Source organism: Sorex araneus, chromosome 3, assembly GCF_027595985.1.
Source record: "Sorex araneus isolate mSorAra2 chromosome 3, mSorAra2.pri, whole genome shotgun sequence".
Classification (NCBI taxonomy): Eukaryota; Metazoa; Chordata; class Mammalia; order Eulipotyphla; family Soricidae; genus Sorex; species Sorex araneus.
The window spans coordinates 173,366,838-173,394,107 of NC_073304.1; the positions used below are offsets into that span (position 1 = coordinate 173,366,838).

General features: G+C 49.2%; 1 protein-coding gene across 1 annotated transcript in view; it reads left to right on the plus strand.

Moving 5' to 3' along the window:
• The first annotated feature begins 3,868 nt into the window (after positions 1-3,868).
• JHY (junctional cadherin complex regulator) overlaps positions 3,869-27,270 on the plus strand; it is a 53,309-nt gene continuing 29,907 nt past the window's right edge. The window contains exons 1-3 of the mRNA XM_055132740.1: positions 3,869-3,948; positions 6,492-6,915; positions 20,638-21,157. Of these exons, the coding sequence (XP_054988715.1) occupies positions 6,578-6,915; positions 20,638-21,157 (858 nt within the window). The 5' untranslated portion in view covers positions 3,869-3,948; positions 6,492-6,577. The remainder of the gene's footprint in view (positions 3,949-6,491; positions 6,916-20,637; positions 21,158-27,270) is intronic.

Sequence of the window (27,270 nt, forward strand, 5' to 3'; positions counted from 1 at the left end):
GCTTCTCCAATTGCCCAAAGTCCCACAGGCTGCTGCCATATTTCTTGCATCTTGAGGATCCTGTTTGGAAGGTTCCGGTCTAGTTACCTCACTGACTGTCTCCCCGCCCCGCTCGTCTGCTGCTCCCTCATGCCCAGACTTCGGGTCTGCAGTCTCCTGACTGCTTGTGAGATGGAAGACGTTGGCAGCAAAGCACAGGAGAGCTGTGTGCCCATCTCCCCCACACCGGGTGGCCCTGTGGTACCCTGCAGCCATCCCTACCTAATGAGCCTTCTGAGCCAGACCTTTAAAGGGGAGATAAGTGAAAAGAATGCTTATATTTCTCTCAAATGACCCCCAAAATGCCCCCCCAACCAAATGTCCCCAGCTCCAGGCCTCAGCTGCCCCCCATCTGTCATTAGGGGGAAATAACAGAGTGAAATTATAGCGCCCATCAGCCCAACGCACATCCACGAGTAATCACCCTTGCAGAAGAAGGGGTTTGAACCGCAGATCACTCACGAGTCCACTAATTTAACCCAACGACATAATCTCCTGCCACTTTGCCTGGCTGAAGTCACGGCAATTTGCTGTGCTTATAATGGGGTTTTGATGTAGATGAAATGCACTTCTGTGTTCGGTGCTCACCCTCCTCGGCATGCAGCCCTGGCTCCAGCCCACCATGCAGGAGCAGACCCGTCATCAACGCCGGACCCCCTGACATATGCTAATTTTCCTGCCTTTTCTGCTCGAGGCCTTGTTTTCACAGTCTAGAGACATGGCTGCAAACAGTTTCTGGGACCAAAAGTAGTCTAGGTGGCCTCCAGATCGTGGTGAATCCGCAGTAAAGCGGCCGCACCAAAGTGTGGCCGCCTGGGTCGAGTCTCGGCGGAGCGCACGCCGGTATCGGCCCCGGCCCAAGACTGCCCAAGTCTCGGTGTTCCAAGTACATAACTCTCTTTTTTTTCTCTCTCCTTCCCACGCCACCAAGTTCATACCTGCTTAAAGTCCTCATAATATGGCGGATGCCACGCCACTTCTCCCTGACAAGGAAAAAAAAAAACAGAAAGAAGGATATTTCCCCTCTCGAGGCCTTGTTTTCAGATACAAGCGAAGCAAAACAGAGACAGCTGAACCTTCTTTAATGTTCTGCCCAAGTGTCTCACAGTTTATTTTAAAAGTAACAGCAATGGTGAGGAGATCTAGCTGTGGGAACGCCATAGCCTGCCGCTGAAAAGGAGACAGGAAGCCTGCAAGGTCATTTGAAAACCTTGAGGGCAGTCAACTCGGGTTTGATCCACAGCACCACGTACAGTCCCCAGAACCCCACCAGGGGTGATCCCTGAGCACTACCAGTTCTACTAAAAAAATCCAAGTATACATATATAATATAGATGGAATCCGAAGTTCTGACGTTTGTCGACGGTCAAAAATCAGGGATGCTGTCTCGTTTGCCAAGGCATCAAAAATCAGATGGGCCGGTCATGTAATGCGATTCAGAGACAACCATTGGACTAGAGCTGTTACAGACTGGATTCCACGGGACGTCAGAAGACCTCGTGGCCGCCCACCAACTAGATGGTCAGATTTCTTTGTCAAATCTCTGAGTGAACGATTTGAGGCTCTTTCTGTTCCTGGAGCGAGCAGGTATCATCGGGCTACACTGGCTCTCGACAGGGACAAATGGAGATGTTACTGGCACCCGCTCGAGCAAATCAAAGATCAACGAGGCTACAAGTGATACAAGTGATATGTATATACTGCAGGATCACTGTAGCACTGACATCCTGTTGCTCATCGATTTGCTCGAGCGGGCACCAGTAACGTCTCCATTGTGAGAATTGTTGCTACTGTTTTTGGCATATCGAATATGCCACGGGTAGCTTGCCAAGCTCTGCCATGAGGCTGGGATACTCTCGGTAGCTTGCCGGGCTCTTCGAGAAGGATGGAGTAATCGAACCCGGGTCAGCCATGTGCAAAGCAAACGCCCTATCTGCTGTGCTATCGCTCCAAAGTGTATAATTGTTATCATCACCAGAAATAAGGTTTTCAAGTATAAAAGAGCTATAAACATAAAGTGTATGTGTATCCTTAAATTTGTATCCTTAAATTTGAATTAGAAACAAACACATGCATTCAGAATGTAATTTCCTCTTGAACAAAAGAATCGAAAAGTATCCTCTGTCAATTCCATTGAAGACAGTCACCATTCCAGGAGCACTGGGTGACCTGATGCAAGACCTCTGGTGTCCAGAATTACCACAAAAATGAACCACATTTCCTTGAAGAAAGAGCTAATTCCAGGCTGGGTCAAGAAATGTATAAGATAAGCCTTGGACATTTCAGACTAGAGAGCAAGCATCTTCGCACAGAGCTCACACTGGGTTAATTAACATAAAAACCGGTCTGTTAAGTACTTTCTGCAAACTTTCACTGGCCCAAAGTAGAACAATTTGAGCACTAAATAATAATAATCACTGTCATTGTCACTGTCATCCCATTGCTCATCGATTGCTGGAGTGGGCACCAGTGACGTCTCCATTGTGAGACTTGTTGTTACTGTTTTTGGCATATCAAATACACCATGGGTAGCTTGCCAGGCTCTGCTGTGCGGGCGAGATACTCTCAGTAGCTTGCCGGGCTCTCTGAGAGGGGAGGAGGAAAAATAATAATAATAATAATAATAATAATAATAATAATAATTGCAATATATTAAATAAATTAAAACTCATGAGTTCATGATAATTTTAAAAAATTAATTGATTGGGGGCTGGAGCAATAGTACAGTAGGTAGGGCGTTTGCCTTGCACGCGGCCGACCCGGGTTGGAGTCCCAGCATTTCATATGGTCCCCTGAGCACCGCCAGGAGTAATTCCTGAGTGCATGAGCCAGGAGTAACCCCTGTGCATTGCTGGGTGTGACCAAAAAAATATTAATTGATTGGGGCCAGAGAAATAGTACAGAGGGTGGCCATCTGCCTTGCATGCCACCAACTTGGGTTCGATCCCCAACATTTCATACGGTCCCCCGAGCAATGCCAGGAGTAATTCCTGAGTGCATGAGCCAGGAGTAACCCCTGAGCACCTGCAGGTGTGACCCTCCCAAACCAAAATAAACAAAAAATTTCATTGATTACGATAGTAAATACATTAAAATTCACGAACATGTCCTTTGAAGTCTCTCTCAAAGTTTGCTCAGGCATCAACTTTCAGAATCTGAAATTTGAGTTGCATCCCGAAAGTCCCCGTGTAAGAAAAATGACCATTCGTGCATAATTGATATTGATGCTCAGCGCCTGCAATCACTGAAGAAATGAAATACATCAAAACCACGCTGAGAGTTGGGGGCGACAGAGGGGTGAAGGCGTTTGCTACTTGTAGTCCCACCCCAGCACCGAAGAGGGTCCCCTGAGCACCGCAGCGGGCTGGCCCACAAACAGAGTCTGGCCAGATAGAAAGTCACGCCCACTAAGGACCACCGTGATTGAAAAGGACGGGTGATGCGACGCGCATCCGGCCCCCGCTGGGGCTGCCGACTCACCTGGGCGCGGCCTCCCGCCTACCTGCAGGAGGGCCTTTGCGCCGGCCGCCAGCAGGGGGCGCTGCGAGCGCTGCGCCCCGGGGTGGGTGTCCGCGTCGCCGCTTTCGCGCCCAGGGACCCCAACGCCCTGCAGAAGGCATGCCCCATCCTTCTTGCTCCCTTGCCCTTTGAACTTGAGGCACCTGAGTGCGGGGTAGGGGTGGGATTTGCTGCAGACAGCTCGGGAAAGCCGGGCGGGGGGTGCTGCAGTAGCTCCCGGGGTCCCCGGGCGCGGCCTCCCGCCCTGCAGGCCCGGCCCCGCCCTCGCCACCGTCGCCGGGGACGCGGGTCTCCAGGGCAGCGCCGGGCACGCCGGGCGGAGGCGGCCGAGCGGGCACGAGCGGGCACGAGGATGCGGGCGGCGGGGGTCGCGCCCAGGACCGCGCGCAGGTGACGGGCGGGCGGTTGCGGGAGCAACGGGGTGGGGGAGGGCCGGGCAGGGGCGGGGGGGGGCCGCGGTGGAGCAGGACCCCCCCGGGAATGCAAGGGTCCCCTGCAGGACTGGCCTTTGCCCGACTGAGGTCCAGGACCCCCAACCCGCCGGGTCTCCGCTTGGAGGCTGGGTCTGAGCCATGGAAGAGGGAGAGAAACCTTTCGGGGGGGCTCCCGACGGGTCTGCCCCCCCACCCCAGGCGACTTTCCTCCACCCTTCTCGCAGCAGCCTGGCACCTAGAGAGGGAAATTCCTTTCTCGGGGCGCTAGAGGAGAGACCCCGGCTGGGGTAGGTGGGGAGGGACCCCTAAGAACAGGCCTTTTGTGGGTGCCAATATGCTCCTGAAATCCCCGGTTGACTGTTACTTTAGATTTGCCAGCTTCTTCTTCCAGTTAAAATCAGGGAGGGGGGGCACGGGAACCACATTCATTACATTAGCCTCCCACCCCACCACACACACCCCACTTTCTCATTTATCCAGAGGTCAGTCCCTCACCCGAGGCACCAGGCTGGCAGAGCTTGGCTTGGTTCTCTTCCCTAAACAGCCTCCTCTCCTAAATGCCAAGAATCTGTTAGTGAAAGCATTGTCTTAGGGACATTGCTTTTTCATTCATTAACTTCTCCCCCAACCCCGCCACACACACACACACACACACACACACACACACACACACACACACACACACACACACACACTCATTCAGAGACACATTGAAAAATAATGAGAAATTTTAACTATTTTTCCTTTAAGGTCTCAAATACAGGGATTTAACCTCTTTACCATAACGCCAGGTTTTAAGGCAGTTTCTGTTAAAATGTGTGAGCATTGGATGAATCTGCTGCCTTCTAAAATTACCGGAAAGCTGCAGTCTGATTCTCAGCCATAAAATAATAAAGTAGAAAGCAACCTATGTTTTTATAAAAGAAACCAAATCCAGAAAGAGAAAAAAAAAGTCTGTTCCTGTGCACCAGGCTGGTCTTGGCAGGTGCTCGGAGTTAAAACGCAAAGCCTGCCGGGCGCCTCTCAGCTCCCTTCGGTCTGTTTTGTTTGCGAAGGTGCTTCCCTCTGAGGAGTTGAGGCAGTTCCTTGGAAACTGGCAACAAGGCCGACGTTATTAGCAGGTCTTGGACTGAGCTGCAGCAGCTCGATTCAATCGAAGTTAGGATTCGCTGGAGCAGGAAGCAGGACAGCCCATTCACACAGATTTCCCAGTCGTCTCTGAAGCGGAAGGTTTCTGTTACCTGACCCAGAAACCAACAAGGCCATGAGATAAAGACAGCAAAATAGAAGCGCTAGAGATGAAAGGAAGCAATTCAAAACAAACAAACGAAACCCTCATACCCTCTCCTTTCAATCCTGCACCAGCCCGGCCCCCTCCCCAGAAAGCACCTCACCCCAGGGTCTTCACCGCAGCCTTTGGGCTGGGAGAATGCCGAGATGTTCAGACGTGTACCTGGACACCCCCCCCAACGCCTCACCCTCCCCACAAACACAAACACCTCTCTTTCCGAAGGTGAATAACTTCAGGTCTCTCTAATGAACTGTTTTCATCATTATCACCTTTCTAAAAATTAGCTGAGGGGCCAGAGCGGGGAGGGCGTTTGCCTTGCAAGCAGCCAACCTGGGTTTGATCCCTGGCATACCGTAGGGTTCCCCCGAGCACCGCCAGGAGTAATTCCTGAGTGCAGAGCCAGGAGTAAGCCCTGAGCATCACTGAAATCACACCAGCCGCACCCCCCCCCCAAAAAAAAAACAGTCACAGCCGACAGTAGCTAAACTGTCTCCCTTTTTCTACTTTCAACACTTGAAACGATTCTCTCTCCTTCTCCCCTCCTTTACTTTTCAAAAGTAAGTCCTTCCCCACCTATCCCCCCAGATACCTGCCCCAAAATTGGTCTCACGTATTGGTGCTTTGGGTATTTGCAACCAAGCCTGTGAGCAGGGCCCATAATGGACCATTTGGCTTTGTCGGGGATTGTCTGCTGTGGGCCCTTGGAAGCTAGAAAAAGGAATGTGTTTCCAAGCAGACATTTCATTTTCTCAATAAAGCTGAATTTTTCTCACTCAGCCTGGTTATGAGCTCTCCAATAATCAGTGTCTGTAGAGAGAAAAAATAACCCTCTCTCTCCCCTCCACCTTCCCTCCCACACGAGATGGCAGAAGGCGTGCACTAAAGCCTGCAAACAGTGTCATCAGGTTGGGGTGTTGAATATTTTGTTTTTATTTTTATTTTATTTTATTTTTGCTTTTTGGGTCATACCCGGCGATGCACAGGGGTTATTCTTGGCTCTGCACTCAGGAATTATTCCTGGCAGTGCTCAGGGGACCCTATGGGATGCTGGGAATTGAACCCGGGTCAGCTGCGTGCAAGGCAAACGCCCTACCCGCTGTGCTATCGCTCCAGCCCCGAGTATTTTGTTTTTATTTTTGTAACACATTTGAATTTTTCACTGACGCTGGGATCAAAGTTGTCGAGTAACACCAAGATCCTTTTTCCAGGTGATGCTTCTGGGAGGCGCGGCCGTCCCCGCCCAGCCAGCGGGTCCCCTCGACATGAACTTGCCGGTGAGGTTGCCTTTTGCAAGATGAGCCGGAGTCAGCTAGTCCCCAAGTTCTCCAGGAGGTCTCCTGTCCACCACACCACCCGAAAGGGCCGCCCGGCCCAGCCGACTTTTCCTGCGGAAGACGTCCATCAGATTTCCAAAGACTCCTTGGAACCGGACTCAGAAAGCCTCCCTGCAACGAGCCAGTCCCAGCCGCAGCCGGAAATCTGGATACGAGGCAAGGACATGGAGGCGGACAGCCTGGAGGAGGAGAGCCCGGTCCAGGAGAGCCTGAGCGAGACGGAGGAGGAGGCCAGCAGGAAAGCACAGATGGCCAGCAAGGACCGCCTCCTCGAGCAGGGCCCTGGCACCAAGATCGGGTAAGCAACGGCCTTGCAGGGCGCGGACTCTTTTCCGAGCGAGCGATTACAGAGCTGGCAGCTGGGCGCTTTGCCACTTCCAATTCCTTTAAGTTAAAAACAATCGAGAGACTGCAGAAGACCAATCCAGGTAGATTAGGGTGCTCTCTCGCCTCAGGCTCCCTCTTTCCTGTCTGTCGCTTCAGGGGTTGCCCCCACACGCTGACCTGACCGTGGACAAGTCCCAGGAATCCAGGTCTGGAAAAACAGCCAAGCTTGGGTGCCTGCGGAGCCACTTGGGGTACAGTTTGGAACGAGCCACTTGGCGTGTCTGTAGCTCCTGTTCGTTCTCCTCACCTGCCCACCACCTGCCTACTCTGGGGAAGGCTGTGGGGATGAGGAAATGCACGTTCCGGAGGGAGAGTCCTTTGTGAGCCTGTGAAGCTCAGGAAACGCCCCCACCCCAGGCTCACATGCATATTTCCTTTCTATGAATCAATACTTATGGTCTTTAAACACGATGCTCTGGGGCTGGAGCAATAGCACAGCGGGGAAGGCATTTGCCTTGCATGGCGCCAGCCTGGGTTCAACCCCTGGCATCCCTATGGTCCCCAGAGCACCACCAGGAGTAATTCCTGAGTGCAGAACCAGGAGTAACCCCTGAGCACTGCCGGGTATGACCCAAAAAGCAAAACAAACTAACAAAAAACATGATGCCCTGCTGAAAAAAAGAAAACAAACAACCCACATACAATAGTACAATATCATTTTGTGAAAATAGAAAATCAATGTGTGAAAAAATAATAAAGAACAGGGGCTGGAGCGATAGTACAGCAGGTAGGGCATTTGCCTTGCACGCGACCAACCCGGGTTTGATTCCCAGCATCCCATATGGTCCCCCAAGCACCACTAGGAGTTATTCCTGAGTGCATGAGCCAGGAGTAACCCCTGTGCATCGCCGGGTGTGACCCCCCCAAAAAAAATAAAGAAACAGAAGTTACCAGCTATTGAGAGATAGAAGAGTGGGTCAGTCACTTGCCTTGCTTTCGGCTGGCCTGGGTTTCATCCCCGGCACCCCATCTGGTCCCCTGAGCCCGCCAGGAGTAATCCCTCAACTCACTTCCAGGATTAAGCCCCGAGCATCCCTGGATGTGGTCCCCAAACCAAAATAAAGTGATTGATTAGAGAATGCTCAGGTTTGGGAGAATGTGTTAAGCACCAGCGCCCCAAAGCTGTTGACGAGTGAACTGTAAGGTGAGAGGAGTAAGTGTCCTAAATCATTAGGGGAAGCCTGCAGATTCGTGGCAGCCGGCTTTACTCAGAGCGGTCCAGGGGAGAGGATGCCAGAGGTACAGGACACCTGCCTTGTATGCAGCCAAGCCCAGTTCGATACCTGACTCCCCGCATGGCCCTCTGAGCCCACCAGAACCAATCCCAGAGCACAGAGCCAGGAGTAAGTAAGCCCGGAGCACCACCAGATGTGTTCCCAAAGCAAAAATAAAGTCGAGGGAGGACTCAAGTGTCCACCCACAGATGATGGTATCACTAAGGGATAAATGGCCGTAGCATCAGTGGCTGATACTTGGGTGAAGGACGGCAGGAATAATTGCTGCCTGCTATTACCTGGCTAAATCATGGAAACCTGGTGCGAGGGAGCCGGCTCTTGTGAGGTCATTCATGCAGAAGGGGCAGAGCTGGAATCCCACAGAAGCTCCGTCTAGATGGTGGGTAGCCAGCACTGGGCAGCAGGGGGGATAGGGCCACTAATACTCTTCTTTGGGCGGGGGGTGATGGAAATATTCTAAATGCACGGTGGCAATAGCCGTCAAATGCTCCAAGCCACCAAACTGTGTTATTTGAAGAGCATGAAACGTTATGCTCTTAAAATGTCAGGGCTTGCAGGGATGGCTCTGGATGGGAGCTGTGAGCTGAAAGTGTGTAAAGGACCAAGCATGATGGGCTCTCAGGATCTGCCCTGCAAACCACAGTGCCCAGAGGCAGAGAGAGAGTGAGAAGAAAAGTGCCTGCCATAAAGACAGGGGGGGAGTGGGGTGGAGGTGGCGGGAGGGAAACTGAGGCCATTAGTGGTGGGTGGGAAATATACACTGGGGGAGGATGGGTGTTGGAACATTGTGTGACTGAAACTCAATCATGAAAGCTTTGTAACTGTACCCACAGTGATTCAATTTGTTCGAGCGGGCACCAATAACGTCTCTCATTGAGAGACTTACTGTTACTGTTTTTGGCATATCCAATACGCACGGGTAGCTTGCCAGGCTCTGCCGTGTGGGCTCCATACTCTTGGTAGCTTGCCGGGCTCTCCGAGAGGGGTGGAGGAATTGAACACGGGTCGGCCGCGTGAAAGGCGAAAGCCCAACTGCTGTGCTATCTTTTAAAAAAGGATCCAGGGCAACAGCGATAGTCGAGTGGGTAAGGCACTTGCCTTGTACGTGCCCACCCAGGTTCACCCCCAGCACCTCAAACGATCCCCCAACTCCCACTAGGAGTTGAGCGATCCCTGAGTGCAGAGCCAGGAGTGAGCCCTGAGGTGTGGCCAGGCGCGCCCCCCCCCCCCAACAAAAACCGTCAGGCCAGTGCCAGGCTCAGTGGTCCAGTGTTCGCTCTCCTGGGTGAGGCTCTGAGTTCGATCCTCGGCATCTCACCAGCAGTCAAAAGGGGGTTTCTGTGTGAGGGTGAAGGCGCAGAGTCGCCATCAGGACTTCCAGGTGCAAATTCTGCCACTTGCTAACGGGGAGACCTCATCCAAGGCCCCTCAGACCTGCCTGGGCGCTTCCTTCTGCTCCAGAAAAGTGCCAGGATGCCAGTTTCCTTGTGTGGTTATTGTGCAGCTAAAAAGAGCTTGGAGCCGAGACTACCTCTTGGGCCGGTGTTGGATTTGGGGTGGGGGAGGACGATTCCTAGGCAGGAGAGACCTGGGGAACCTCCTCAGCAATATCACAGACCAGGCTGAGTGGTTCAGTGCTCAGACCCAGTGGTGCACACTTCACAGTGCTCAGGGATTAAACTTGTATATGCCTCGAGCTATCTCCTTTGTCCCTAGATTTTTTTTTCTGATTAGAGTAAAACTGAGGGGGCAGGTGCCAGAGAGATCGTGCAGACCCCTATTACTGACCCTTATTTGATCTCCATCATAAGTCCCCTTAGGCCCCCTCAGCATTATTTGGGAGCACCCACTGAGCACTACTTTGGGGGCACCCACCAAAAAAGAAAAGTTGGCTGGGCAGGGTTTTGTAGACGAGGTAAGATTCCAGGAAAGTGCAGAACTAAAGGGATGTGAGTCAGAACTAAAGGGACAGTGTGGCCCACTGGCCGCTCCCCAGAGAGGGCCCTTGGGTCCCAGTCACAAACCCTAGAGCAGAGCCCCACGTGGGCTCGCGTGCCAAAAGATTCAGAGCCGGGGATGGAGGCTGTTTCCAGAAGAAGGGGCGTCGGAGGGAGCATGTACAGGAAAAGTGACCAGTGCTGGCACTGAGGCCCCGCCCGAGCCCCGCCCCGTCCGCTGTTTGACTGACAGGGGCGCATGATGGAGCGACCACCAGGTGGCACTGTTTACAGCGCTACGCAGCACCGTCGGCCAGCTCTTTAACAAGGCGCTGCTGCAGTTTCCCTCACGTCTTCACCATACGCCTTTCCCATTCGACAGATACGGGCAGTCTGGCCGCCAAGGGAAGTAACTTTTTCCCTTTAGAGTGCTAGGACAGGAAGTTTGGCATTTTGAATTCATGACCTTGGGCTGGAGCAATAGCACAGCGAGTGGGGTGTTTGCCTTGCACACTGCCGACCCAGGTTTGATTCCCTGCATCCCATATGGTCTCCCACTCCCCCACCCCGAGCACCGCCAGGAGTTAATTCCTGAGTGCATGATGAGCCAGGAGTAACCCCTGTACATTCCCAGGTATGACCCCCAAACAGCAAAAAAAAAAAAGAAGAATTTATGACCTTATAAATTCAACAACATCAACAACACACTAACCTACTGAAAACCACAAAAGCGACGATGTACTGCCTGCCTCTTGTCCTTGCTGTGTAGGTGATTTTATGATTTTATTTTAAAGACCTAAAATGTTCCGGGTAAAGTTGTTTTGCTCCCCAAGTCAAACCCAACCCCTCCCAGATGACCTACTTGGGCACGTGAACTCACCTTTCCCTCCTTCACTCCCTGGGCAGGTAGCTTTAGTTACTAGACAGAGATTGGCAGGTGAACAGGCAGAGAAAGGGACAAAAAGCAAGAAAGAACCGATGCCTGTGGACAGCTCAGCTCCATGTGCTGGAGGGAAGAATGCTAGCAGCCTTATTCGCAATGCTCTGGCATCGGTAGCAAGAATTCACAGCAGGTGTATCATGAGCCCCTCGCTGCCAAAATGCTCCTCATGTGTTATTTCAGCTTCCAGGAGCCCTGGAAAGTGACCAGAGCGATTCCACTTCAAAGGTTGCAAATAGAGGTTGTGCACATCGGTACTGGTACAAACCACCAGTGGCTCATCTGTATGTGTGATCTAACGAACACAGACTGCAGTGCTGGGATCAAAGGGTTAAACATGTTCAGGAAGGTTTTCACGCCCTGTTTAGTACAAGTGAGTGTTGCAGCCAGAAGCTCGGGCAGATGGACTCAAGATTCTAACCACACTTTGGTTTTGTTTGTGGGTCACCCCAGCGATGCTCAGGGTTCTGCGCTCGGGAACTAACTACTCCTGGTGGTGCTTGGGGGACACTGTGGGATGCCGGGGATCAAATCTGGGTTGGCCACGTGCAAGGCAAGCACCCTCCCCGCTGTACCAGCGCTCCGGCCCCTCTAACCAGGGCTTTCATCAAAGCTCTCGGAAAGCCATTGTTTGCTCTGAGTGGTTATCATCGCTTACTGACAGAAATGGGAGCACTGGGAAGATCTTGCTGTGACTAGATAGACTTACTTGTACATTTAAGATAAAGAAACTAAATAAGGGCCCATGAACTGCTCTCATATGCTCAGTGCTTATGTTATTTTCCTCTCAGTCAGTGCTTGGGGACCTGACTTTTCCCTCTGTTCTTTCTCCAAGGACAATATAAACACCACCCCACAGATTTCGAAATAAGTAGGAATATTTGTAAAATGAAAAAGGCCAGCCAAGGTCCCGGTCTCCCAAGTCAGAGATCACAGCGCCATGGTGCCTTCCTCGGGTGGCTTTGCCTGGGGAATTTTCTTTACAGCAGGCTATTATCCCCAGGACCGTGTTACCGTGTTCTGGCCACTGCTGTCATGTGCTGACCTTGAGGAGGGAGAACCAGCTTTCCACTACAGAGCAAAGCAGGACAGGCACAGGTAGTCAAATGATGCTACAAAAAGAGTACTCAGGTGGGCGTTGGTTCGAGGCTCCCTTCCCTATCTCATAGAAGTCTTTGGAAATAAATCTTTCAGATTGAGTCATTGGTGTGTCATTGGTGAACCTTGAGAGAGAGAGAGAGAAATTGCTCTCAGATCCTCAAATAGGAATTTCAAATCCTCTTTCATGTCTGTGAAGGGAGAGAGCATTCTGGGACTTGTAGTTCAAACAAAAAATTAGTCGAAGCCTTGCCTTCAAAACAAGGGAGGAAAAAAAAAAAACCCTCTTTCTTCTTGCTTTTACAAGCAACCGTTTTTAAAAGCTTCCTGAGAAATCACTTGAGTCTTCCTTGTACGTTTTGATGTTCCTGGGACCTCCTCAAAGCAATTACTCCCATCTCGCTCTCCAAAGTCAAGCCATAGTTCAATGTATATGGATTAGAGCGAGGAGACCTTTTACTTAATGGAAATTGGAGCAGCATTGACTGGAGTGAATGAATCAAGAGTGGAGAGAGAGCGTCTTCATGTGATAATCCTTAAACCCCACTCAGAACTAGCCTTGTGACATTCGGCACTCATGAAGAAAGAGATCAATGCAATTCTCGGAGCATTAGAAATAACCTCTTCAGTCTTGGGGCCTTCTGAAACCTTATGCAGGAAAACAGCAGCGGCAGCAGAGAGCAAGGACCAGCATAGTGTTTGCTGTACGTGTGTGCTTCCTGGGGCCTTGTGTACGAGCATACTTAAATATAATTAGCTGCCATTTCTACAGCGATTGGCTTTATATAAACTATCTCCTGTCCTCTTCCAAGAGCCTCTTAGGCAGACACTATTTTCCCTGCTGCGCGGAGAAGGGAGCTGGGCTCTGAAAGTAGTGGAGGTGAGCCTCACTCCACAGGCCAGACAGATGGAACGGAATGAATCCTGCCTGTCTAGGGAGGTGATCAAAGGCCGTTCTGCTAACGGATTCCATTTTACTGGCACAAGCAACAGTGAAAGCAATGAACATGGTTTCAGTGTGGACAAAACCAAGGTTAGGATAAACCACTGTGAGTCTCCTTTTCCTCAAGTCTTGCACCTCTCCTGGAAAATATTTGCATCTTTGAAGTGTGGAGATGTCTTCCTCTCCTGTTACCTGGGAAGCGTCTCCTTTAGCAAAGAACCCCCTATTCTGCCTGTAATACGCTACCTGGTACCAGAATTGACTGGATGGGAGAAAAGTGCAAGGAACGCTTTGTCTATGAGCATTCAGACTTATCTCAGCAAAGGACTCATTTGTGTTGCACATTTCTTTTTTCCTTCCCAAATACTTTGGAGCATGCAATATTTTTCTCCCCAATACTTTGCTCTGTATAGCTTCTGGTTAATAATACAAGACCCGGGTGAGATATTAAGCAAAGCGAGGATTTAAAAAACTGGACTGGGGGGTTGGAGCAATAGCACAGCGGGTAGGGTGTTTGCCTTGCACGCGGCCGACCCAGGTTCGATTCCCAGCATCCCATATGGTCCTCTGAGCACCACCAGGAGTAATTCCTAAGTGCAGAGCCAGGAGTAACCCCTGTGCATTGCTGGGTGTAACACAAAAAGCAAAAAAAATAATAATAATAATAACTGGACTGGGAAGCTCATAAAATCTCAAAACTTTGAAACGTCCCTTCACACTTCCCAGACTTCTCTGTGCGACTTGGGGAGGGTTAAGCCAAGGACAGACTCTTCTCCCAGGTGGTGTGTTGGTGGTGCTGGTGGCTGGTGGTATTTCTCTGCACTTGTCAGGAAAGTTCAGATGACACAGGAGACTAGCTCAGCCTAATCTAGTAATGTGGAGAATATTCTGAGAGCTTCCAAGGTCAGATTTTATTGCTGTTGGCGTCTGTCCACGTTGCCCCAAGTTGTTTTTCTTCTACCATCTTTGTTAAATGGATTTATAATGGAAGGTCACTGGTGGGCCAACCTCTCCCAACGTGTGGCTCTGTGTCACCTTCTCTGGGGTGGAACAGAGAGTATCTCAGTGACTGCGGATCACCGGGTAGTGGGGAGGGGAGTCGCAACTATTATCTTTATCGTTTTGGTTTCATGGTCATTCATTTGCCCACCCAGGCTGCTGGATGAAGCCCGGGTACCCACCTCTGCGCAGGCGCCATGCCACTGGCACAGATGAGCCTCCAGAGTTGGGGAGTGGAGTGTGTATGAGCATGCGCCCACACCCATGAGAGGCAGTGCCCCACCAGCCAGGCACAAGCCGAGGCAACTCCTGGGGTCCCCTGGAGTTGGAGACCACCAACTCCACTTGGAGACCACTGATGGCTCCTTTCCTGCAGCTTATTTCAAAACAGGGAGGCAGACAGTGCTAGGGTAACAGTAAACTGACCACATGGCGGAGTGTAATGGAAAGGCCTAAGCTCCCCCTAGAGTCCTGTGAGTTTACCAAGAGGATTCATCATCATCATCATCATCATCATCATCATCATCATCATCATCATCATCATCATCATCATCATTCCGTTGATCATTGAATTTCTCGAGCGGTCTCAGTAATGTCTCCATTCGTCCAAGCCGAGATTTTTAGAAGCCTCTCTCTACTCGTCCTTCCAATGATGCTACACTGGAGGCTCTTTCAGGGTCAGGGGAATGAACCCCAGCTTGTTACTGGTTTGGGCATATTAATACACCATGGGGACCTTGCCAGACTTTCCCATGTGGGCAGGAAACTCCCACTAGTTTGCCAGGTTCTCCCAGAGGGAGAAGTAGGCTATAAGATGTCGCTTCCTGGAGCTTACTTTTAAGTCTCTGGATGCTGGCCCTTGACAGGATTACACGGCGCCGCCGCCGAGGGCGGTCCCTGGGTATGACCGCCTAGCTACTGGAAAATGGGAAATCTGGGTGGAGGAGGCCCAGTCCCGATCTGAGCAGCCCTGGAGGTTTCAGCCCTGGGTCCCACACACCTGGGTTCCTCTGCCAGTTCCTTCATGCGTGAGGCTTGTCCGAACGTGTAGAGAGGGGCCTTGAGCATGGCTGTGGCTAGGCTCCGGAGGTCTTCGGCCACCAGGAGCTCTGCTCGGGGTGGGGAGGGAAGCTGGAGCCCATCCCCTCCTAGGGGGCCCAGGAAGACAGCCACCAAGAGGATTTGGAAAAAAAAAATTGTGACCAAGTTACTAATTGAATAGTTGAATTCCCCAATGTTCCCATCAAAACTATGGAAAGGTTTGGGGACCCTATTTGGGGGATGCACTGACTTGAAATTCTTTGTCCCACGCTTATGGACATGATTGAGTTTCCTCTGACAAGTCCAATTCAACTCATAGTGGATTCGTGAGATGTTACAGCTCTTAGAGGTCAGCCCATTCCCCTTGATTGTGGAAAGGAGGAATCCAGGTCAAAGTGGAGACTCCAAGTTCAGTGTATGGCTCGGACTGGTGGTGTCTGATCTGTCTGTCCCTTCCTGTGATCTCACAGCCTCCGGGAAATGCCAATGCCATTAATATTTGGCATTTCAGAATCGAGAATCTCAGGGGCTGGAGCAATAGCACAGTGAGTAGGGCGTTTGCCTTGCATGCAGCTGACCTGGGTTCAACTCCCAGCATCCCATATGGTCCCCTGAGCCCGTCAGGAGTAATTCCCGAGTGCAAAGCCAGGAGTAACTCCTGTACATCACCAGGTGTGACCCAAAAAGCAAAAATAAATAAATAAATAAATAAATAAATAAATAAATAAATAAATAAATAAATAAAAGAATCGAGAATCTCGGCACTCCACTATAGGGTGACTCACACTCCAACTCTGGGAATCTGATTGCACCCCTGAGGTCACCTCTCTAAGGCACAAATTTCCTCTGCTTTTAGCCTCTTCTCTCTTCCTCCCTTCAGAGAATCTCATATTCTCCTTCAAATTAGTAACATCCCCCTCCATCAAATTATTTTACCTTAAAAAGAAAGAGAGATTTTTAAAGACACTTAAAGAAATTTTAAGCACCTGGAAGTTTATGAATCTGGGTCTCTGCTTCTCAACCATGGTTTCTGGGGGGTGAAAAGAATATCAAGACTTACCCTAGAAAGCTTGTGGCCTGAGCACCTGAACGTAGGGGTCATGGGGGGAAGGAATTACGTGGAATTATGTGGCTAAATACTGTGTCTGGCCCATAGCGTTTTCCTTGTGAAGATGCAGCCTTTGTTGTACATGAAATCATCTTAAAGAATTTCACATGCGGGAGGCTGCAGTGATAGCACAGCGGGTAGGGCATTTGCTTTGCACGCAGCCGACCCGGGTTTGATTCCCAGCATCCCATATGGTCGGTCCCCTGAGCACCGCCAGGAGTAATTCCTGAGTGCAAAGCCAGGAGAAACCCCTGTGCATCACCGGGTGTGACCCAAAAAAAAGCAAAAAGAATTTCACATGGCAATTACTAACATGCCCTCCTTAAATAATTTCTTTTCACTTATCTGACAGATTGTTCCTGAGCCAAGGCTGGTACTAATAAGAACTAGGGGCTATAGCTGAGTTTTTTGCAACCATAAGCTCTGTCAAAGAAAAAGGGGCCCTGGTGGGAGTTATCCAGGTTATGTAATTACGAATAAATAAAATTCAATGGATAACAATCCAGTCCCTTCTCTTGAGTGCATTTCCTTAGACAATAGCCTTTGACCTTCAGTCTGTCAACCACCTTTTTTTTTTTTTGCCCCATTAAGTGTTCAGGTTTTGTTTTTTCCTTAGCAAGAATGCCTTTACTAAATGGAAATTTCTGGATTACAAATAACTGCCTCAAGCACTTTAGTCTGTTTATAGGAACCATGTTAGGGCATATTTTTAAAGTGATTTTTTTAATCCTTTGGATTTATTTCATTTTATTTACTTAAAAGCCTTTGATAAAAAGATTAAGATGACCTTCGAATTCTAAATCCCTGGAAACAATTGTCAGGTTTGATAGTTCCTTAAAACAGCGTTAAAAAACTTTACACTTAAACAGAAATTGAATTTGTTGTTCATAGGCATAGAAGATTTAATGGCATATAAATTGGGAATAATTGTTCTGTTTAAAAGGATTAATTCAAACCTAAATCAATAATAACGTGCAGTTTCAATTTAACGGCCTACTTAAAATAAAGTGGTAAATAAATAGCAGCTAAATGATTAATAGCAATGCTTTTATTCACCTCCTCAACAGGCAAAATGGCCAGTTATTGAATATTTTATTATGAGTGCAAAGGATGTTAATTGTACCAGAAACATGCTCTAATTTTTAGTAATTTTTTGATTGAATGCAATACTGAATAGGAGGCTCTTCATTAAATGGAGATTTGATTTTATTTTGTTTGAAGTTGTCACAGTAAGTACTCATACAGGGTCCATTAGAGCCAGCAAATCTCAGGGTCTGCCCCCCACCCTCCTCTTCCCCGTGCCCACCTCTCCCTCAGGCCTCTGAAGAGAAGACGGGACATCTGCTGTCTGCACGGGAACAAAAGGGTCATGTCCCCATTGTCTGCATACCCACCTCTCCGTGTGCAGGAGAGTGGGCCGTGTGTGTGCTGACGAGAGGATGGAGGAGCCCTTCACACTCATTTTGCTCCAGTGGGTTGACCTGGGCCATGGAACAAAATCGTACCTCGGAGTGCCCAAGCATGGTACAATAGGGCCCCTCCAGTCTCAGCTTCTCTTTCAACCTGGAGCTGTGTTTCTGTGAAGGATCACAGCTTTCCGTGCCCATGGTTCTGCAACAACGCCACCCTCGTTTGATTCACCGTACGAGTTCCATCCAGAAAAGGGGGGGGGGTGTTTGAGGCGGCCTCTCCAGGCCACGGTGAGGCCTCTGATGAGCCATGTTTGAAGAATCTGGCTTTGCATCTATACTCGATGAGTTCCTCTTTCATCAACTGGACTAAAACCGTTTTTTTTTTTTTTTCTGGGCCAGGCAGCTGCTTCTAAAGGTCAGTGGGCATAGTTGGCCTGTGGGAGGCCTGGGTTCAATTCCCAGCATCACATGGTCCCCCGAGTCACATTTTTTTTTAATGGTGAGCATTCCTTAATTATTGCTACTTCTGAGTTCATCAAGGGATCATGGAACAACAGAGCTGGTGTGGACTTTGGGATATCTCGCCACTGAATCCAGAAGTCAGCAAAGTAGGCAGCTAACCGCAGGGACACCCCAGGGGGCCAGCTCACCTGCTGGTGTCTGGGGAGTGGGAGCCTCGTGGCCGGCTGGACAGCTGGTTTCCTGACCAACACGAAGCAGAGTCTGTCTGGTAGGAGAATGGCATTTGCCTACCCTGGGAGAGTGGCCCATGGATAGGAGTTATCCCATAAAGTACCAACCAAAAATTCAAAGTGGCAGTTTAGCCAGGCATGAGGGTTCAGGCTTTTTTTTTTCCCCCTCTGTTCATTGCTTTCCAGCAAATCAAAGCAATGTGGGTCCCTATTAAGAAGAGCAAATTAGCATGAGGGCCACCATTAGTTTGTTTACCCAGCAGGAAATTATGTCCTCTGCAAACGGGAATATCAAATAGCAGAAAAAGCCGGGGTGATTTACATTTTCTTTTTGATTAGAGGATGGCATCTCTACTATAGTCCAGGAAGGAAAATCTCTCCCATTTAGCTTTTGAAGATCAAAGGGGCCATTAAATATGCTATATTACCAGCTTTTTTTTTTCCTTTCCATTTTTTTTTTTTTTTTTTGGTGAAGGCCAGGAGGTACTTCCGCAAATTGAGATTGTCCTGGGAAAGAGCAGACAGGGTCTGGGCCCTTTGTGTGTGAGGATGGACTGGCACACCCACCTTGGGACAGGAGGACCCTGAACCTCAGGGCCATGCAGTCGCCTGGGTACATGCAGGCCTGTCCACTGCACTTGGCATGCATAAGCCACACGGCTTCTAGCGGGTCTCTTGCAGTCACACCCCTGACAAAAAGCCATGGAGAGAGGGTGAAATGGGAAGTAAAGTCGCTGAGAGGAGGAGAATGGGAATGATGGAAGTGTATGGTCCGGATGGGTCTCACATCCCTCCCCGCGAAGGGGCAGAGTGAGATCAGTGATGGTGATGAGGATGGTATTTCCTTTCCTGGAGACCCCGACTTACCTGGCCGGCTGCCCGGATTCACGGGGGGGGGGGGTGTCAGGAGCATCACTGAATTCCCCCTTAGAAACCAGTCTTCTGACAACAAAAAGCACCCCCCAACTGCACCCAAGTAAGGGGCTACTAACGGCTCCCCCCATCATGCCAGAGCTGGGCGGTGGGGCAACACTGAGAAAGCCTGTGAGATTAGATTCCACCGCGTCTGCGCTGCAGAAATGCTCGTGGTGTCTGTAAGCAGCCACAGGGCCTGACTCTCCAGCACTGAGATGTCGCCTGGCCCCCGTCTTGTCCCTGATGAGTACATGCATGGGACAAATTTGAACCTAACCTGTGCATTGAGACATGAAAGTGTTAAACCAGGCCGAGATCTCCCCAGAGGAATCACACGAAGATAAGTTGTGATCACTGTATCACTGTATCACTGTCATCCCATTGTTCATCGATTTGCTCCAGCGGGCACCAGTAATGTCTCCATTGTGAGACTTTGTTGTTACTCTTTTCTGGCATATCGAATACACCACAGGCCACTTGCCAGGCTCTGTCATGTAGGCGAGATACTCTTGGTAGCTTGCTGGGCTCTCTGAGAGGGGCCGAGGAATCGAACCTGGGTTGGCCACATGCAAGGCAAACTCTCTACCCACTGTGCTATCACTATCCAGCCCAATAAGTTGTGATGCAAAAAGCAAAGGATCTTTTTTTGTCTAGCTCGAGCTAGGGCCCTTGTCTGGCTCATAGACACAGTGGCAGCCTTTTTGGAACAAGTGCAAAAGTGAGGGGCTTTGGGGCTGGAGTGATAGTATAGCAGGTAGGGCGTTTGCCTTGCACGCTGCCGACCTGGGTTCAATTTCCAGCATCCCATATGGACCCCTGAGCACTGCCAGGAGTAACCTCTGTGCATCAACAGGTGTGACCCAAAAAGCAAAAAATAAAAAAATAAAGAAAGAAGTGAGGGGCTTTTATACTATAGCATTATATAACACTTTCCGAGACTTTTCTTGACCGAAGTCTGAGTGGCTTTTCACTACTTGTACTTAATTGATTGATTAGAAGTCGGAGTTACATAAGGGTTACATGGGGTCGGGGGGCTTTCTTAGCTGCACCTGATTGGTAACTTTAGTTGATCTCGTTATGGCTATCTCACTTTTGGGAAATCATGACTCAATTCCAGGAATCCTGGAACCGAAACCCAGGCCTCGCTTCTGCCGGCTTCTTTATGAGCTTGCCAGGGTGCTGCCTTTGCTTTCTCTATTTCCCAGAAGCTAGAGAGGGCTGCGGCTGCCTTCCCAGCAAAATGACCAGCTCCAGAGAGGGGGCTCGGTGCCTTTTTCACTAAGATCTCGGCATTTCTTTTCTGCTCCGGGCAGCCAGTCGCCGCCGACGGGAGACAAATACTCAGACCTGCGCTATGACCCGAACTGGAAGCAGAAGAAAGAGGAGGTGCAGCTGCTGAAGATCGAGGCCTTGCCCATGTCGGCGGGCAGCTCCATCGAGAACGTGGCCCTGGACCCCCTCTACCCCTCCAAGGAGACCTCCATGGAACTCCCGGGGGACAAAGGCGAGGAGAGGCCCCCGCAGAGCCCCGTGCCCTCCTTACTCGGGAGTGAGTTCGTAAGCCCCAGCTACGAGCAAGGCGCCCGCCGCAGCCACGTGTCAGAGCTGAGCGACAGTGACCTGGCCGAGAAGTCCAGCAACCTGTCCCAGTACCTGCAGAGCTCCGGGTCACGGCCCGCGGCCTCCCAGCCCGGCTCGCGCGGCCCGCGCCGAAGGAAGTCTAGACAGTACTTCGTGGAGAAAAACAAGCTGACTCTGGGCTTTCCCACGCCAAAGATGGACTCTTACCTCCAGCTGCACAGCAAAAGAAGGGGGGAGACGCACCTCGAACAGGTAAGCGGGGGCGCCCGGCGCAATCCCTGCCCCCGCGCTAAGCTGGTTGTTGCCTCGGCTGGAAGTGGCTGGAAGTCACCTCCTGGGGCTGAGGAGGTCACTGAGAGAAATGCCCCAGCCCTGGGCCAGTCTCACCGACAGAGGCAGCTGTGCCACAGGCTCTTAAGAGCAAAAGCAAAGCCGTGAGGGGCTGGAGCGATAGCACAGCGGGTAGGGCTTTTGCCTTGCATGTGGCCGACCCGGGTTCCATTCCCAGCATCCCATATGATCCCTGAGCACCGCCAGGAGTAATTCCTGAGTGCAGAGCCAGGAGTAACCCCTGTGCATCGCCGGGTGTGACCCAAAAAGCCAAAAGCAAAGCCGTGAATGGTCTGCCGTGCAATCCCTGTGGCCAAGAGGTTCCCTTTCAAGTTTAGGAACTAAACAGCTCTTGTAGCAGATGAGCTATAGGACTAAGGGTTGAGTCGCTCGGCTGGGTTTCCACCACAGCCCTGCTTGCCCAGCACTGTAACATACCCCCAACACAGCACTGGATGGGTCTGGAGCCATAGCACAGCGGGTAGGGCATTTGCCTTGCACGCAGCCAACCTGAGTTCGATTCCCAGCATCCCATAGGATCCCCTGAGCACCGCCAGGAGTAATTCCTGAGTGCAGAGTCGGGAATAACCACTGTGCGTTGCCAGGTGTGACCCAAAAAGCAAAAAAAAAAAAGTAAATAAAAATTAAAAAAGACTGGATATGGGGCTGGAGTGATAGCACAGCGGGTAGGGCGTTTGCCTTGCACTCGGCCAACCCGGGTTCGAATCCCAGCATCCCATATGGTCCCCCGAGCACCGCCAGGACTTATTCCTGAGTGCGTGAGCCAGGAGTGACCCCTGTGCATCGCCAGGTGTGACCCAAAAAGCAAAAAAAAAAAAAAAAAAAAGGCTGGAGATGATATGACCCACTCACATCCATTACAATAGCCACACACAGACCTGCAGTGGGTTTTCAAGTCTGGGTCTGCACACACATAGAGCTGGTGGTCGAGGGAACACAGGCCAACATCAAGCAGCTTCTCTTTCAGTTCTCCAAGTCATTCTATTACCTTTCTAGCCCCCGGAGGTAGTGGAGGCACTAGGGCTACGGATGTGACTCTATGGTAAAGCGCTTGCCCTGCATCACCACCACCCACACACACACACACACACACACACACACACACACACACACACACACACACACACACACACACACACACACAACCCAATAATGACGCCACCATCTTTACCAGCCTGTGCAAATGATGTGATAGGATCGAAACTTAGTCTGGCTCTAAACTGGTACGAGGAAATGCCCTGCCTGCATTTCTCACTGCAGCCTGGTGAGGGTAAGACCTGTTTCATGTAGACCACATCCACCTGCTTCCTCATAGAAAGATCCATGGATGCGAGGGAAGAGTGGCCAGATGGGCAAAAAGCTGGAAACTCATCCCCTCCGTTCAAATACAAAGTAGGGGGTTGCCTGTTATATGGAGATGCCCTTTGACCCATCCGAAACTCTAATTGGTATTCCTGGCTTCCCCCGTGATATGAAAGTAAATGAATAGCATTTGGCCGGTTATGCTTGGGGCTGGGAACAATCTAGAATTATTCTGTATAATGTGAAGTCAACAGCACTACCAGAACTGACCAAACCCTACCCGGGACAGCAACTCTGCTCAGAAAACACTGGCCTGTTTCTGATGAAGCATGAACACTTGCCATTACTCTTTTCTCCGAAAATCTTTTTTAAGTGAAGGGGCTGGAGCATTAGAACAGCGAGTAGGGCATTTGCCTTGCACGCAGCTGACCCAGGTTCGATTCCCAGCATCCCATATGGTCCCCTAGGAGTGATTTCAGAGTGCTTAGCCAGGAGCAATCCTGAGTAATTTCTGAGTAACTCTGAGTAATTTTCTGAGTGCAGAGCCAGGAGTAACCCCTGTGCATTGCTGGGTGTTACCCAACAAAGAAAAAAAAAAGAATTAGATGTTTTAAAAATTGTGACACATCCATGTTTTTGTAAGTAGCAATAAAACAAAGGAATAGGTAAGGTATAATTAGCTGCATGACTAGGCAGCTAAATTGAAAATATAACTTTTTAAAACCCAAGTTTATGTGTTACTGTACTTTTTTGTTTCATAAAATTTAGGTGGAAATTGTATATTTGATGGTTTATTTTAAAAGCATGAGTGAATTCAATAGTCAGTACCATTTATAAGAAAGGTTTCTAGGGATCAGTGTCTTTCCAAAGGTGTTATTTTTAATTAATTTTAAATGTGTTCCCAAAAGACACTGATCTAGAAGAGGCAAACAGTGAAATCAACAAAAATAATTTGAGTATTTTTATAATAAAGGAGTGATAGCACAGAGGTAGGGCATTTGCCTTGCATGCAGCTGACCTGGGTTTGATTCCTCTGCTCCCTCGAAGAGCCCGGCAAGCTACCAAGAGTATCTCATCCACACGGCAGAGCCTGGCAAGTTACCCATGGCATATCTGATATGCCAAACACAGTAGCAACAAATCTCACCATGGAGATGTTACTGGTGCCCGCTCAAGCAAATTGATGAGCAACGGGATGACAGTAACAGTGATAGTTATAATAAAGGTATAATAAAATTTTATAACTTAATATATTTTATAAGTTTATTGATTATAATTAATACATGTTTTATAATAAGTTTATTATAATTAACACATATTTTGTTAATATTTTGAGTAATAAAAGAGAGAAGGTTTATTGTAAATTCTTTCATTGCTGATTTCTTAGCTCCTAGTTTTTCTCAGTAGGTTTGGCTGAGTTTTTAAGGCAGTGTTACTGTGATTGACAGGTCAGCCTCATTCTGCCATGGGGGGGACTTTTAAACATCTCAGGCTGGTTCAGTCTCTAAGCTCTGAATTACTCTTTGAAGTGGTCATTGACCTTGTCCATCATTTTTTTTTCAGTTTCAAATGTCTAAGGGATGATGGCTAATTGTATTCAAAATTGTTTCTTCATTATCCAACCTATACTTTCTTCATCTTATTCCTCTTATGCCAGAAAGGACAGAAATTAGCTTGATCTTCCAGAGATGTGATGATGTAACTTGTTTTATTCCGTTCTAGGCAGTAGCATACAATTTTGTTTTCCTTTTAAACCGTTTTTTTTAAATACATGAAACGTGTGTGGGTCTTGTCTGCCAATACAGGTGACAGGTTCCTGGTAGGCACCAACTATGTTTGGTACATTTTCCTAATCATTGTAGGAGTAGGCCTGGCACAGTGCAAGGGCTCAGGAAACAGCAGGGAAAGGAAAAGTTGTTTTTACCCTCATTTCCAATATTATTCTCTTTGTTAGTGCCTTGAAGTTTATGTCCAGTAAATGACATTTCTAGAGCAGAGTTAGAATCCTGGCTGGACATTTAGAATCACCTAAGGGGCTGGAGTGATAGTACAGCGGGTAGGGTGTTTGCCTTGCACGTGGCCGACCCGGGTTCGAATCCCAGCATCCCATATGGTCCCCTGAGCACCGCCAGGGGTGATTACTGAGTGCATGAGCCAGGAGTGACCCCTGTGCATCGCCAGGTGTGACCCAAGAAGCAAAAAAAAAAAAATAAAAAATATTTTAAAAAATAGAATCACCTAAGAAACTAATTCTTTGGATTGGGGGGGGCCCACACCTGACAGTGTTCAGGCCTCACTCTTGTTTCTGCACTCAGGGATCAGTCCTGGTGGGCTCAGGGACTATAGGGGGGTGCCAGGGATCAAACCCAGATCAGCCATGTGCCAGGCAAACATCCTCCCCACTGTGCTATCACTCCAGCCCAGAAACTAATTCTTTGAAAGTGACCCTTGACTCCACCCTGGACCACTTCTATCTCTGGGAAAGATTCTGAGTATAAAGCTTCCTTTTTATTTTTTTTTTTGGGGGGGTGTTTAAAATGTTTATTTAAAATACATAAATTTTATTCTTTTGTGGAAAGAAGTGTTTCTGCTAGAGACCAATAGGGATATAATGATGATGATGATGATGATGATGATGATGATGATGATGATGATGATGATAAGAATAATAACAGTTGCTATTTACATAACATTTAACTATAAGCTAGGTACTAAGTGTTTTCATATATATGTTAACTCTTAATCACTACTGAAACCCCATGAAGTAGGGTTTCTAAGCTTGCTATGATCATTGTATAGATGATAAACAAATGTTCAGTGATAACTTATTCCAGGAGCACAGATCTACCCATTTAGTAGGACTGAGATTTGAACCTGGGAAGTTAAAGCTTCAGTTTTAAAGATCACTGGGTACGAGTAATGGGATGCCAGTGTTGAGAAACATTATTCCAGCCTCCAGCACTGCTGGTCTGCGTCGGGAACAGCATCGAAATCATTAGGGAAAAGGAAAGAATGCTGATTCCCGGACCCAAAGTTCTGAAATTCTGGGGAGCACTCTAGGTGTGGCATTTTGCACTGCCCTCCATGCAGTGCCATTGGTTGGCCAAGGCTGAGAGCGGGCATCTAAGGTGCTAACAACACACAGCACAGGGGAAGTAAGGACATAATGCATTTACATGCCTAGTATAAGACCCTGGGTTTCATTCCCTGATTGCAAAGTGGGGACACAGGCAGGGGAGGGAGGTGCTCCCCAGTCATCTGGGGGCTGACTTAGTGGACTCGAGTGCAGACTTTGCACACAGAACTCCATCCCCCATACCATGAGGTTCCGTGAGCACTGCCAGGAGCCACTCCTGAGCACGGAGCTGGGAGCACAGCCATGTGTGTCTCCCTCAAAAAAAAAATTTTTTTTTTAATGTCTCAAAAACGTGAACCTGGGGCTGGAGCAATAGCACAGTGGGTAGGGCGTTTGCACGCGGCCGGACCCGGGTTCGATTCCCAGTATCCCATATGGTCCCCCGAGCACTGCCAGGAGTAATTCCTGAGTGCAGAGCCAGGAGTAACCCCTGAGCATCTGCCGGGTGTGACCCAAAAAGCAAAAAAAAAAAAAGTGAACCTGATTTTAGGTGCATTTGGACCCAACTCAAGGAAGGACAAGAAGGACCTCACCTTCTTCTGTAGGTGGAAGATGTTGGCCTAGTGGGTCTTCATGATGCTGCTTCAGCTGCACCCACACTTCATGAACCACTGATCTTACTCTCGTACCACTCCAGGAGCGATAGCACAGTGGTAGGGCGTTCACTTTTCACGCTGCCGACCCATGTTCGATTCCTCCACCCCTCTCACAGAGCCCGGCAAGCTACCGAGAGTATCTTGCCTGCACGGCAAAGACTGGCAAGCTTCCCGTGGCGTATTGGATATGCCAAAAACAGTAACAACAAGTCTAACAATGGAGATGTTACTGGTGCCCGCTCGAACAAATTGATGAGCAACGGGATGACAGTGACAGTGACAGTGATGAATCGCCTACAGCACATAAAGAGCTCCAAGAAATCAGTAAGATTTGCTTAACATACAAGTACACGAAAGATATCAATATGTAATCCAAAGAAAAGCTCATATATATGGCAATGAAACTACTCCAGAAATGCCCAATCTCAGTCATTATAAGAGAAACTCGGGACTGGAGCGATAGCACAGCGGGTAGGGCATTTGCCTTGCATGCGGCCGACCCGGGTTCGATTCCCAGTATCCCATATGGTCCCCCAAGCACCGCCAGGGGTAATTCCTGAGTACATGAGCCAGGAGTAACCCCTGTGCATCGCCGGGTGTGACCCAAGAAAAGCAAATTTAAAAAAAATGAGTTCCCTTCTTTTATGACATTTCCAATGCTTACTCAACCTATGGGCAAAGAAGTAAAGTCAAGCTCATGAAAGAATAAATTGATCTAAGCAGTATGGGAACAATTTGTCAGTACCTATTAAAAAACAAAACCATCGATTTCCTGAGACACTTAAGCCTGGTGATTAAGCATCTAGACTCCACTAGGGTGATGGTGACCTGCTAACTCTCTCACCCTGGATGAGGTAAAATGGATATTATAAATTATTTTCCTCATAGAACTATTAAAAGATTAGACTGAGAAATTAATAGGTGCAGAGAAATTAATAGGTGCATTTGCCTATATCAGCAAATGCCTGGCTTTTAGCAAG